This window comes from Perca flavescens, chromosome 9 (assembly GCF_004354835.1).
Source record: "Perca flavescens isolate YP-PL-M2 chromosome 9, PFLA_1.0, whole genome shotgun sequence".
In the NCBI taxonomy this organism is placed as follows: domain Eukaryota; kingdom Metazoa; phylum Chordata; class Actinopteri; order Perciformes; family Percidae; genus Perca; species Perca flavescens.
In genome coordinates this window covers 2658892-2673454 of record NC_041339.1, presented here as the reverse complement: position 1 = coordinate 2673454, position 14563 = coordinate 2658892, and the positions used below count along the sequence as shown (strand labels likewise).

The 14563-nt window shown below is 41.5% G+C and overlaps 1 protein-coding gene across 13 annotated transcripts in view; it reads left to right on the top strand.

Moving 5' to 3' along the window:
* fryl (furry homolog, like) overlaps positions 1 to 14563 on the top strand; it is a 75670-nt gene that overhangs the window by 50478 nt on the left and 10629 nt on the right. For 8 of the 13 annotated variants that reach the window (XM_028588539.1, XM_028588537.1, XM_028588538.1 and 5 more), the window contains 18 exons: positions 242 to 366; positions 451 to 601; positions 683 to 786; positions 1051 to 1233; positions 1547 to 1748; positions 2119 to 2240; positions 2348 to 2535; positions 2944 to 3038; positions 3156 to 3751; positions 4303 to 4571; positions 4658 to 4798; positions 5633 to 5833; positions 5945 to 6106; positions 7029 to 7139; positions 7306 to 7482; positions 8428 to 8628; positions 9955 to 10146; positions 12413 to 12831. In XM_028588539.1, the coding sequence (XP_028444340.1) occupies positions 242 to 366; positions 451 to 601; positions 683 to 786; positions 1051 to 1233; positions 1547 to 1748; positions 2119 to 2240; positions 2348 to 2535; positions 2944 to 3038; positions 3156 to 3751; positions 4303 to 4571; positions 4658 to 4798; positions 5633 to 5833; positions 5945 to 6106; positions 7029 to 7139; positions 7306 to 7482; positions 8428 to 8628; positions 9955 to 10146; positions 12413 to 12831 (3639 nt within the window). The remainder of the gene's footprint in view (positions 1 to 241; positions 367 to 450; positions 602 to 682; positions 787 to 1050; positions 1234 to 1546; positions 1749 to 2118; positions 2241 to 2347; positions 2536 to 2943; positions 3039 to 3155; positions 3752 to 4302; positions 4572 to 4657; positions 4799 to 5632; positions 5834 to 5944; positions 6107 to 7028; positions 7140 to 7305; positions 7483 to 8427; positions 8629 to 9954; positions 10147 to 12412; positions 12832 to 14563) is intronic. The other 5 variants (XM_028588541.1, XM_028588534.1, XM_028588531.1 and 2 more) reach the window with 2 other exon arrangements.

Genomic DNA, 14563 nt, shown 5'->3' with positions numbered 1-14563 from the left:
ACACAAGAGGTGTTTTAAAAAGTGGAAATTAGAATGGCTTCTTGATTATTTATATGAATTTATTCAGATGAAACACTCAAGTCTATTTTAGAAACAATTCAGAGACCCAGCTATGAGGTTAGGTACTTTTAATTGAAAGATTTTGCTGATGAAATGGTTTAGATTTTACGTTTTTGGCCATAGGCAGAAACAAAAAAAAAGCTTGCACTATCCTTTTAAATCAAGCGTGCCTGTTCTGCAGTTACACCCACCTGGACATTTACAGTGGGCTGAACAGTGGGCTGAACAGTAATCTGAACCGTCAGCACCACCGTCTGGAATCTCGTTACAGCAGCAGCTCCGGAGGCTCCTATGAAGAAGAGAAGAGTAAGAGCAAACTTTTTGCACCACTAAACTAAACACTGCTCAGAATTCTTTCCCACAAACATTTTCTGTTTTACCTTCTCCAAGGTGACTCCATGCCACTTTATGCTAACTGGCGTTTGAAAGTGATGGATCACAACCGGCCAGAGCCCCTCCCCTTCCCACCTACAGGAGGCTGTTGGTCTCCTCTTGTGGACTACCTGCCAGAGACAAATGCCCCTGGTGTACCGCTCCACAGGTACACCATACATCACCTTTACTCTGCCTCTACATTATTCTATTGTGTTCTTTGCCTAAATCAACCTTGTCTGTTTTTCAGATGTAACATTGCAGTCATCCTACTAACCGACCTAATTGTGGACCATGGGGTCAAAGTGGAGTGGAGTGCCTACCTGCACCTCTTGCTACATGCAATTTTTATAGGTAACTTGCTTCCTAATTAATAATATTTTGGATGCCTGGCTCTTCCAAGAACAGAATTGGTTTTCTTCTTTTGGGGCCTCTCAGGTCCTTTGCCTGAATAACCGGATATTTTTACCAAAACTACTAATTCAAAAGTACATTATTTAAAAAGTACATAGAAAAGTACCTAGTAGAGGAGTAAGTTTAACTGACCTCATACTTGATTACACCGCTACATGCTAAAGTTAAATTGTATCCCTCTCCCTCTTCTGTGTCTTCTTCCAGGGTTTGATCACCAGCACCCAGAAGTGTACGAGCACTGCAAACGTCTTCTGCTTCACCTGCTCGTTGTCCAGGGAGGAAATAGCAGCGTTCAATCCGTGGCTATGGTGCTGTTACGCAACAGAGACTACAATGAGCCGAGGGTCCTGACTGTGAAGCCAGTAGTTCCAGAGATCAACCTCACAGGTCAGTTCTGCTGTGGAGCTCAGAATCCGAAAAGAAAAGGTCATCTATCGTTTAACTGAAGGACTGCAAACTGATTCCCTACCAGCTGCAGAAATCCTTTTTTGTCGTAAATGGAGGGAAAATAGCAGAGAAATATTGGGCATACTCGTTGTATTACAAAACAGATCACTGATCATTTGGTAAAAGATAAACATTTTTATATATATATATATATATATATATATATATTACTTTTTCTACTATTTCTTAAGATGCCTTCAAAGCACACCACACAGCTCAATGTGTACAATGTGTATGCCAATTGTTCCTATAGGAGTGCAGGAGTTTTTGCCAGATTGTCAGCCATCACCTATGAAAGACTCTGGCCTCAGCTCGAGCTCCACTTCATCCAGTATAAGTCTTGGGGCAGGGGGAGCTGCTCTGTCCCACCTCTCCCCCACACTCCTCAGTGAGGTAGATGCCACTGTTGAACAGGACGAGAAAGTCAAAGCTCTCATTGAGTTTATTACCTCAAGGTAAGAAGACCCTGTTTTTTTCCAGAACAATATATCTACCTTAACCACTATTTGCACTTCTACTACTTGTGACTAACTAACTTGGCCTAATGTAAAATCTCACATGCTTAGTATGTATCAGTTTGAATCCTACATATACAGATTTTGAAGCACTTGCATCATTGCTCATTCTGTTTAAAAATTTGCTTTCATGCCTCCAGCGGGGTCTGAACTGATCGGGTATTTTCACATTGCATGGTTTTGGTTTTTGGGTTGGTGTCATATTGGCTCCTTTAGCCTGGTGTGATAACATCAACCGATGTTTTGAGGTGTAGTGTAATTTCGTAGCGTTAAGTCCCATTGCATGATGTGGTTTGCTATTGCCTTGTAGAAAACGGGGCCCGCTCTGGAACCACGAGGATGTGTCACCCAAGAACCCCAACATTAAGAGCGCTGACCAGCTGAGTGTTTTTGTCAGACATGTAGTGACCGTCTTCAAACATTCCCAGTCAGGTTTGTATGGTTCATAACTCATGCCTCATTTTCCAGTTTCCAGCATGGAATAACAGGTATGATTTTAGACCGCTTCATCACATTTACCTGTATGTGCATTCCTTCAGGTTTCCAGCTCGAGTCGTTGCTGAGTGAAGTAGCCCTACAAACAGCTCTGTCTTGCTCTTCTCGCCACTACGCTGGTCGCTCATTCCAGATTTTCAGGGCACTCAAGCAACCTCTGACTCTTGCCACACTGTCTGACATTCTGTCTCGGCTGGTAGAGACTATAGGGGACCCGGGAGAGGAGGCTCAGGTTAGAACATAAAACCGTTACATGGTCCTGCTTGGCATTGGTCTAATCACACAACACTATTGGTCACCTTCTACTTTTAATCTCTATAGTATTGCTCAGCCTGTTAATTACTCACAATTGCATTTAGAGCACAGTTGTTCCGATATAAATAGATACATTTGTTGGTGGTTGCTGCTTTCCAAAACTGCAAAAAACATTGTAAAGGTGGTCCTGGAGAAAAGACTACTGTATCAGATCGAAAATAACCCACACTCCACACAGATTTTACATCAAATATAATTGTTATGTAGATTAAAGAATCAGTACAAGTAACAACAACATGTTACAAGTAAGACTTTTGGACTCACTGATATCCAGAGTCATCAGTTTCTTTCTGGCTGGCTGACCTCTGGTGTTTTTTCTCCTTAGGGCTTTGTCATTGAACTACTCTTAACACTGGAGTCGGGCATTGACACGTTAGCAGACACAGTCAAAAACTATGACCTCCTCACTGCCTTGGCACAGTAAGTCCAACCAATGATAACCTCTTTATTTCACCATGTTTGACTCACCCTTACCTTCAATCACATACTACCTGACAATTAAATCATTTACAAAATGATTTGTCAATTTATTTACAGAACCTCTGCCCGCGATCCCTTGTTGGGGCCTAAGTTTGCTGCCAACAGGAAAAGCACAGGCCAGCTGAACCTGAACAGTGGTGGTCTGTTCCATAATGCTCATACTCGCAGCAACTCTCTTCGCGCCAGCCTGATGGGTGAGCGAAAAGCCGACAGACGTAGGAGCAACACCCTAGATATAGCTGACAGACTTGGTGGTAGCCACGGAAACCTGGCCCGCACACGGAGCTTATCATCGCTAGGTGGGGGAGGGGGTCCAGGAGGGGAAGCCATCCCCCCCGTGGACCCTTCAAATCTGATGGCCACTGTATTCTGGATCGCCGCCTCTCTGCTGGAGTCGGACTACGAGTTTGAGTATCTGCTGGCCCTGCGGCTCCTTAACAAGCTGCTGGGCCAGCTTCCTCTGGACCGGGTAGACAGCAGGGAACGTCTGGAGAAGGTCCAGGCCAAGCTGAAGTGGTACAGCTTCCCTGGCCTGCTGCAGCTCTTCCTGAAGGGCTTCACCTCTGCTTCTACTCAGGAGCTCACCATCCACCTGCTGAGTAAGCTCATCAGTGTCTCCAGACATACACTGGTGGACCCCTCGCAAGTGGCAGGTACGTGTGTAGAACTGAGAATATCCCTACTGCTGACTTGATCATGGATTAGATTTTTTTTTTTTTTTTTTTTTTTTTTATATAGTCTTTCAAGTACTGATTATTAGTTCATTTATTGTAATTTCTTAGTTAGAAAAACGAGGAAATCTGAATCAAAATTAGGGCTGCACAATATATCGGTTTTTTTTTATCGTCATCGCCATAACTGCCGCAATAAACACATCAGAAATTATTTCCTTTCATTTGTTTTAAATGCAACAAGCAAGTTGTTTACTATCTGTGTATTTATCGCAAGTAATATTGTTATCATGATATTCAACATTATCGCATATTTACCTCATATCGTGCAGCCCTAATCGAAACTTTGATAAAATAACCCCAACACCAGTGAAGTTGCAAAAATGCTTGTCTGGTTCTCTTCGTTGCTTTTAGTGCTCACTTCAATGCTAACATTTGTGTCATCAGTAGTATTGATATCAATAATTGGTTTAGATTTCTTTACTAATTATGTGACTCTTTGTGTTCCCTGTCTTCCTGTGACATGTCTGCAGGTTTTCCTTTGAATATCCTCTGCCTCCTACCACATCTCATCCAGCACTTTGACAGCCCCTCTCCTTTCTGTAAGGAGACAGCTGATAAGATAGCCAAGGTGTGCACAGAGGAGAAGTCAGCCACACTCTCCAACCTGGCCCACATGATGAGCCTGTACAGCACACACAGCTATTCTCGCGACTGCACCAACTGGATCAACGTGGTCTGTCGCTATCTCCACGATGCCTTTGCAGAGATAACCCTGAACCTGGTCACTTACTTGGCCGAGGTACGCAAGATGACGATCAAACTTGTTGCGGTTAGTAACATATGGTAAGATCAAACCAGTGATGTTTCCATCTCTGTCTCTCTCAGTTGCTGGAGAAGGGCCTTCCCAGCATGCAGCAGTCCTTGTTGCAGATCATCTACAGCCTGCTGAGTCATATCGACCTATCGGCAGCCCCCGTCAAACAGTTCAACCTGGAGATCATGAAGATCATTGGCAAATATGTTCAGGTGAGCCTTCACCGCACTTCTTGTTTAGTTTTGATCAAATATTGCAATCCGTGCTGTGCAAGCTACTCGTTGCCTGTTATCCTTATTACTTATTTACTCAATGACTTAATAGGTAAAGTGAAGTACGTATGTATTTTTGTATTTATTATTATTTGTTTACATTACTTATTACATTATTTTCTGCAAGTAGCAGCACCAGGAATTGAACCCTGGCTCTCTGTAGTGGTGGACAAGAACTTCACCCATGCACCACTTGGGTGCAGTTTTCCATATGTTCAATAATAGTTGTATTTTTACATACAGCCTGTATATACTGGGATGATCTGGTCTTTTAATAGTAGCACAACTGAGAAGAAGAAAAACATATCTTTCAAGGTTATTGTTTAGAGGCCTCTTTGATCAAGCTCTTTATGGAAGCCTTTTACCAGCCCTGACCCAGGGCACTCTATTCTTTTCACTCACAACTGCATCTGACAGCTGTTATACCATTATTGCCTGGGGCCATTTTTCTGTACTGGCTTACTACCAGTGCTGCCTTTTGTAGAAGCCATTGTGTTTGTGCGTATACAGTATATCCCTGCATGTGCATTGGTGTGCACTGTGACTTGTATTTGTTAGGCATCCTTTTAACGTCCCCTGGCATTAACATAGGCTATACATTGTAGAAAGTGGAACACAATACAAATGGCCTCAGAGATTGAGTGGCTGATAGCTGCTGTAGGTAGGGGTATGGTTTGGAAAATATGTTCATTCACATTCATTAATTCTCCAGAAACACCTACACAGCCTGATATCTCACAATGGAATCATTATATTTCCCTCTTTTTATTACAGAGCCCACATTGGAAGGAGGCTCAAAACATTCTGAAGATGGTGGTGTCTCGCTCAGCCAGCCTTGTTGTTCCAGATGATGTGCAGCGCTCTTATAGCACCGAATCATGCGGCTCTCCAGAAATTGCCTTTACACGCATATTCAACAACTCTTCAAAGGAGCTGCCTGGCAAAACTCTGGACTTCCACTTTGACATCTCAGAGGTCCATGTCCTCCCACTCCAGTTTTTCCTCAGTGCACATATTTCAGTGTTTTCACTTTGAAGATATGCTCTGTAGTATTTTATTGCTAACTGGCATTATTTGACTCTATAGACGCCAATCATAGGGCACAAATATGGTGACCAACGTACTGCAGCAGGCCGGAATGGAAAGCCACAGGTGATTGCTGTAACTAGGAGTACCTCCTCCACATCATCCGGCTCCAACTCCAATGGTCTGGTGCCAGTAAGCTGGAAGAGGCCTCAACTCTCTCAGGTACCTACTCAAACAGGCACACGACCTCCAACATCATGTAGGTCTAATACTTTACACCACGTAGCAGTAGCCAGGTTTCCACCTAAAAGTAGCGAAAATGTAACAGAATTTTTAGAACACCTGCAAAAGAAAATCCAAATGTATGTGTGTTTTCATATCGATTGCTGTTATGTGAATATTGGGACTTGGTTCATTGCAAAAATGTATCAATAAGCAGTAGTTGGCGCTAATTCTCCATTTAGGTTCCATTATACCAGTGCAGAAGAAAAGGGTTCAACGAGATGACTTAATTAAAAGAGCACCAGTCAAACCTCAAATGTTGAAAAGACGTACAGAACATGATGGAAATGTATTCTTTCTATTTGTTTCATGTATTAATTTTAAGGAAGGTTACAGTCTCATTGCTTCACACAGATTAGAGGTTTTCGCCTGCCGGCATTTTTGTCTCTCTAGTGTAGCGGAAGCTTCAGTGGACATTTAAGTAACATGCATCATGTACTTTTCCACCTCATGCACAAATTGAAAATGAGCTTGAAAACAGGTAGATTTAAATGCACCTACTGATTAAAGGTGAAGCTTTACCATTTCCAGCTCTAATCCTTCTTTCTGTCTGTTGTTTGAATCTGATATCTGCCCAATACAGCCAGCTAAACTAGAGATGTACAGCAAGTTATCAGGTCTCAAACAGAGTCGGAAGAAAATACACATACTGTAGTTCATGTTTTCAAGCAACCCAAGCATATAAAAACATTCATTTTTATAAATGCTTTTGTCAAAATACAACATCGGTCATATTTGTAACCGGAATATAAATTAAAATGTTTGTTACTTCTATCTAGAATATCATGGAGCACACACATTACTTGGTAAATGGCAGTTGTTTGACAAGTTTCCTCGTCATGATTATGTGTTTTTATTACAGAGAAGAACCAGAGAGAGGCTGATGAATGTCCTGTCTTTATGTGGTCCGGAGTCTGGCATTCCCAAAAATCCATCTGTAAGACTCCTCTCCTACTCTAAAGCCTCTGACAAGGTCTCTGTAAAATCACTGTTAAAGATACTGCTGCTGTTGTCTTTTTGTTGATTTTATTTTTGTTTGAATAGTTTTTTTTTTTTTTTTTTTTTTTTTTTAATGGACATACAACAATTGCTCTTTACTATTTGAAAACAAAGAGTCTCTTTCCTTCCTTTCTATGCAGGTGGTGTTCTCATCTAATGAAGATCTGGACTCTGCAGACCAGCAGACCAGTCTCATACCCACAGTGGAGGAGGTGGTCAGAGAAGAGGAGGTCGGGGGGGAGGACACGGGCAGTGAGCAGCAGTTTGGTGTCTTCAAGGACTTTGACTTCTTAGATGTGGAGTTGGAGGATGCTGAGGTGAGAGATTACCGTAGATTTGACACACACAAGACTTGTTTGTGTGTGTCACGGTGAAGTAGAATGTATACATATGAATGTAAAATGTGGTAATTTTCGGATTATGAAAAGACAAGAAATTGAAGGAAACAGTGGACTGTGTGTGTGTGTGTGTGAGTGTGTGGACCGTATAACTATTTGCATTAATAAACTTTTATACCACAATTTTATTTTAAATCCACTTAAATGGAGTGCAGGTATGAAGTGCAGGGACCCTTCACAAACTCTTCACTTTCACTCAACTACTTGCGTATCCAGTTCAGTTACTTTTCATCACTACTTTTGACCATACTGTATTTAGTTGTGTCGTTTCTGATTAACAACATTAATGATTAATTAATGTTTGTCCATCTTGCGTCTTATTTGTCTTGACTGTTGTAGTAGAAACATTTCTGTGCTTTGTAACTGTCTTAAGTCTACTAACACACTTATTCCTTCTCTTCTCTTGCCACAAGGAGTTGCAGGTAAGTCTTTGGGACGGAAAGCTTTTTAGAGATGGCGTTCTCTGCAGGGCCCCTGGTGTCTCTCAAAGTTGTCACCAAACAAACCGCTGTAGTGCTCTTGATTTGAAATTGTGGCTACTGTCGTTGTGAACCCTTTTTTTTTAATAAATATATATATATATATATATATATATATATATATATATATATATATATATATATATATATATATATATATATATATATATATATATATATAACGTTGAATCATTTACCATCCAAAAATGTAGAGGAAAATCATCTCACTCAATCATGCATTTGTTTTTTTTTTTAATAAGTTGTGGAATGTTAATGTTCTTTATGTGTTTGTCTTGTGCTTTTTTTCCTCGTGTTGTAAAATATTCCCCAGTACCTCCTAATGTGTGCACTGTGTCTCAATGTTGTTGTCTTGGTTGTCCTGCAGGGGGAGAGCATGGACAACTTCAACTGGGGGGTGCGCCGTCGCTCCCTGGAGAGTATGGACAAAGGGGACACACCGTCTTTGCAGGAGTGCCAGTACGCAGGCAGCACGCCAAGCCTCAACCTCACAAACCATGAGGACACGGATGAATCGTCAGAGGAGGAGGTACTGAGCGCTAGCCAGATTCTCACCCGCTCTGGCCTTGTAAGTCTCACTCTAGTTAGGGTCCCACCCCCCATCCAACCCACCATGCTCCTCACACAGCCCGCTGGCATGGTGTGCGTGTGTGTGTGTGCGTACTGAGCTGGACCTGCTACCAGTGTGGACAGGGGCTAAATGCTTGCTTCTTCGCTGGTGGTAGATGCCCCACCCCTTTAATCCTCAGCCCAGACCCTCTTCCTCTGACTGCTAGATTAATGCTATTATGCTTTCTCATAGTTTTATTTTTCCTGATAGGTAAGTATACTTAAGGAAAACTCAGATAAATTAGTTTGCACTGACTCAAGGTAAATCACTGATCATTGATAGTTTTATTAACAAGAGGAGAAGAGACAAGTATAAAATATGACCAGTTTTTGAATTTAAAATAACAGCATGTTTCTTTGCATTTTTTGGCCACTTGTCTCTAACTCTCCTTTGCTTTGTTTTGCTTCGCAAGCAAGGTCTTATCCAAAGCTGCCAATAATAATGCTATTATTAGAAATGCTTTACCTCAGTCTAATGGGGCTTCTTTCTCTCTTCTTCTGCTCTTCTTGATCTTCTTAGTGCACGGTGAGAGAATGAGCTTTTGCCTCTAGTGGATATTTGCCCTAAAAATGTTTGTAGTCATCCAGTATTACTCCTTACCACTAGAAGAATGAGCATGCAGCATTTATGTGTGCATTTAAACCGAATGTTGAAATAGTTCAGTGTAATATATAACTGTTATTGATATTGGCATGAACTTACCTTTTGTGCTGGATCAATTAAATGGAAGACTAAACTTACTAAATGTCATGCTCTGCTTGATACAGAAACATGGGTAATGTCTTTTGTTTTTGTTCAACTGCAAAAACAATAAGCAACACAAACCATTTTGTTGTATGTAATGTAAAAGCTAATACAGTATTGAAGTAACTCTACAAGTTAACAAACATAATGAACAAAGTGGCTAATTCATTCTAAACTGATCAGAAGCTCTGGTAAATAATAAAAGCTTCTTATATATTAATATTAACATATGAAACCCAGAACATTATCTAAGTATGTTGCACCCCACAGTAAGGTCATGTGGAGTGTTAACAATAAGTAAAAGTGCTTTAAGGTTTAGTAAAGGATCTATTTGGCATGGCAGCAAAATGCTTTACTAGATTATACTCAATTAACAATCTTTAGAAATTTAGACTGTGTTGACATAGTGATGACTTTAGCACTTAGTGTACTCTTCGAAAAGGTTTGCATCAAACCAGATGACCTATAAGAAGTCTGTATTGTGTTTATACTGTTTCTCAACAGAAGGAGCTAACCTGTCCTGATGTTTTTCTTCTCCAGCTTAACAGTGACTCTGCTACAGACGACACTGCATCCAACCATGTGGACTCCTTGCAGCAGTCTCAAGAATCGTCCAGCAGTGCCCTGACAGAGGAGGCAACTGTCCTGCCCTCTCTACCTTCCCTTCCTCGACTGGATAGCCCCATTTTGGAGATGGCCCACTCAGACAGCAACAGCAGCCAGCTGCCTGAGGTGCGATCAATCGGGGGCAGCAATAAACTCTGGTGCACGGGTGCTTTCTAGCTTACCTTTTTCTTTCTGTTCAACCTTAATTTGCTTTAGCTGTACTTCTGGCTTGTCTGTCATTGAGACAGTGGATCAGCTACCTTCATGGAGGTTTGGATGGGTGTAAAAGTGCTGGTTCTATAACCGTGTCTGCCTGCTGTCAGGTGAAGACATTGTGTGCTGCTTTTGCTGCTCTGACTCCTTCTACCGTCGCTTGCTTTGGTGCTTTGCTCTGGGTATAGGTGCTGAAGGCTAGCTCTTGCTCCTTTTTATATGTGGTTAATAGTTAAGTGCCGGGGCTTGTATGATTTGGGGAGAGATAAAAACAAAAGCTCACCTCAGGCTGGCTGTCACTGCTCACCTCCAATAAAACAGCAACTGACCATTCCAACTAAATCCTCCATTAAAAACTTGTGAAATGGACACCAGCTCCTTTATCTGCGGCAGAAGCATGTGTGAGTATAAGTCCATTACAAGTGGTGTGTTCACTTTAAAAATAGAGTTAAAGGTGCAGTAGGTAAAACTAACTTTCTGTCATATTTGCTGAAACTGACCCTATGTTCAAGTAGAACTGCATGAAGCAGGTAATAAAAAAAAAATAAAAAAAACTGGCTCCTCTGGCACCACCTACAGCCTGTAGTGTGATTTGCAAAAATCCACAGCTCCCTGTTCAGATGCACCAATCAGGGCCAGGGGGGGTGTCTAACTGCGTGTCAATCACCGCTCATGCACACGCATTAATTCTCCCTTGTGGGGGGAGGGGCTTAATTTTTTGGCCAAGTCCTGGATCTTCACAATCCTACCTACAGCACCTTTAACTGATAACCAGTGGGGCTCTAGCCAATTAAACCCCTTCAATTTGCTACCATATTAACATGCCATAGCCTGTCTTGTGATGAGCAGCTTTGCTGTCTACTGCTACTGACGCTTATCACTTCTACTAACAATGGTGAGTATATTATGTTTCCTTATTTGCACACAGTGTGGGTATTGCAGAAGTTTAAGTCAAATGGCCCAATATTTTTAACTTTCAATATTCTTAGTTCATACATATTTATGTTAATTAGGTGTTCCTATCCCTCAGTGATGATGCTTTATACACAGAACTGAATGCAAGTTTCTAGGAACTCGATCCAGCCAGTGGTCTCAATATCATGCCAAGGACATCTCCCCCATCACAGCCCCAGCTCTTAGTGTAATGAGTCCTAGATAAAACCATCAATACTCTTACTCATTCCCTCCAGGATGGTTACGACCACTTCTAAAAGCTTTCTGTAATATAGCTGCTGCCTCTGTGATATACTGGCTGTCTGCCACACACAGTTTTCTTAATGCATTAGACTTTTAAATAGAACAAAAAACAAGGGAAGAAAAACAAATGCTCTTAATCAGAACCCTTTCTCTGAACCATCTGCCAACATATCCCTCCTCCATGTACGTGCTTTACAGTACATCAATATGGTTACTTTGCATATGGAATTTATTTGGAGTTTCCAGTGTCTGAGTCGGACACTTTAACTGTTTTTTTGTGCTAATGTAATCAACTATAAATATATGAAGTTGTGGATTTTGAAACTGTTCTCTCACTTAGTGTGTGCCCATTGTTGATTAGTGTTGTTTAGGGAATTTGTTATGTCACTAATACAGTTCATCATTAATGTGTAGTTATAGAGTGCAGGTCATAAATCTGTCTATACACATGTAACGTGTCAGAGCGTATACAGTACATCTCATTTATCTGCTGTCCTGTCGTTTCACCATGATGCTTCTGTTTTATTAGCATTGAGGTCAAGTTTGTAATGGCATTTCAGTGACCGATTGATATTGGCTTATGTTTATTGATTCTTTTCTTTTTCTTTTATTTCTAATGAGAGACGTTTAGCTTACAGAGTGACATAAAGAGCAATCTCCAAGGAAGTGAACCTCGTAAAAAGTGCTGACTTTAAGTCCCTCTTGTATAATGGAAACTAATGTGTGTTCTTAAGTATAGGCTATAGCAGTCTTAATACAATATATATAATATAATGGTACCTATAATAAAAAAATATATATAATAGAGGCCCAGCAGTGAATCTATGTTCTCGAAATTATATGAAGAGCTGCCGTTGTCTTAATAACCTGGCAATCCTTAATCAACGTTTGGGGGGGGGAAGAATTTTAATGTACAATGTGTTTTTATGTGGTATCATCTGCCAAACTGTGCCTGAGCTCCCCCTTCTGGTTTGTGTTACAGGATGCTGTAAGCATGACTGCAGCGGATGAGCTGAGCAGCAGTGTGAGTGAGGACACAGGGTTTTGCAGCGTTCCCCCTCTGCCCTCTGACCCATCAGAGCTGTGTGACCTCCCAGACTCACAGGACCCTCAGGATGCTCAGGAACCCCAGGAGACCCACAACCCTCAGGAAGACCTGGACCCAGCCCCCCCTCCCCCGCCGGCCATAGACACTCCACCAGGGTCTCTTTGTGAGGAAGAATCCCCAACAGTCCTGCCTATATCTCTGCCCCTGCCCATGCCACCAGAGACAAAGCCAGATCCAGACCCAGACCCAGACAGCACCTGTGGCTCTGGCTGGGAGGACGATGTGACACAGGCCCTGAAGGAGCTGGATGAGCGCTGTGAGGAGGAGGAGGCGGATTTCTCTGGCATGTCCAGGTAGGTGGATTGTTTTAGATCAAGACCATCATATATTATCATATCTGTAACCTACATGACAATAAATACTGGTCTATGTAGGGCTGGGCACCGAACGTCGATACTTTTATGGCACCTATATCCTATGAGTATTGGAAAATTATTAATCTTTCGGTGCCAAATTTCGGTTCCAAAAGTATCTGAACGCCTAAGCGCAAGCTTATCTGTCCTCTCTGCATACTGACAGAGAGCAGAGCTCCGAGCGACACACACACACACGCGCGCGCGGAGAGGTGTGGACGGAGTACACTACGTCGTAGGCTCTGTAGTTTTGTTGTAGTCACAGCAATGCCGATAAAGTGGTTTCAAGTGTGGTTACAGTTTTTCAAAACTTAACACAGACAGCGTTTGCTGCGATATATTAATGGCAAGCCGAAAGCGGTCGCGGTGCTGTTGACGTTACACTTCCTCTTAGACGAGCAGGCACAACGGTGGTTTCTCTGCCCTGATGACTGACTGACTGACTGACTGACTGACTGACTGACAGGCTGAGCTTGTAAGGCAAGGCAGCTTGCCTTATCATCTGAGTGAGCAGTGTTACCAGAATTTTTACATTTTGATAACTGTTTTGATTCACAATTAAGTTGGAAAATAAAAGCTTTGTGTTTAATGTATTTTTGTTGATGTTGAAATGGATTTTAAAAAATATGGTTATCGAAAAGGTATCGTTAGGAACCGGCATCAAAACTGAGGTATCGAAATTGGCACCGGATGGAAAGATTTTGAACGATGCCCAGCCCTAGGTCTTTGGGTTTTTGATCATGCTTTTAGACTGCTGAGACCCACCAAAAACAGTTTATGTACTGCCATGATAAATGGAACAGTTTTAAATGCATATGCTTTGGGCATACATATATCTCTTCAAAGATTTACTTTGGTAAACAATTTAGAGGCGGGGACAAATGGCAAAGATGTCGTTATATACTAGAGGTACTAAAAACCATGTACAGTGATGTAAAAGAGAGTGCTGAATAGTTCCAGCTATTTTGGAACATGTTGCAGGCATCAAATCCAAAATGAGTGAATATTTGCAAAAAAAAAAAAAAACTATATCAGTTTGAACATTACATATCTTGTCTTTGTAGTGTATTAAATTGAATATAGGTTGAAAAGGACTTGCACATCATTGTATTCTGTTTTTATTTACGTTTTACACAACGTCCCAATTTCATTGGAATTGGGGTTTGTAAGAAAGCAATGTCGACACTATTACGATGCAGTACAGCTTTCATTTCTTAATTTTTAATTATAGTGGGAAGCTTTTACATTCTCATTTTTAATGTTTTTATTGTGATAAAAGTGCTATGAGTTGGTAAAACAATAGTTTGTGTATGGCTGCTTATGAAGGCATATGCATTACAACATGTGGTTAGACTAGCCTCTGTGAGATGAATACTTTTGAGATGGTCTGATGGGTAATTTCTTCCTGGCATGACTACCGTGTGAGCTAGAACTATGAAGGTGGGCCAGGGTAGGCTGCTGGCTCCAATCCACATTCAAACATTCCCTCTTCAAGGTGGGCCAATTCTGGCTGGAGGACAGCTGTAAATTTAGCATTTAAACTACACTGAACAAATATGCAGACACGCTAACACACACACACACACACACACACACACACACACACACACACACACACACACACACACACACACACACACACACACACACACAGAGTCACTTAGCCTCTTAC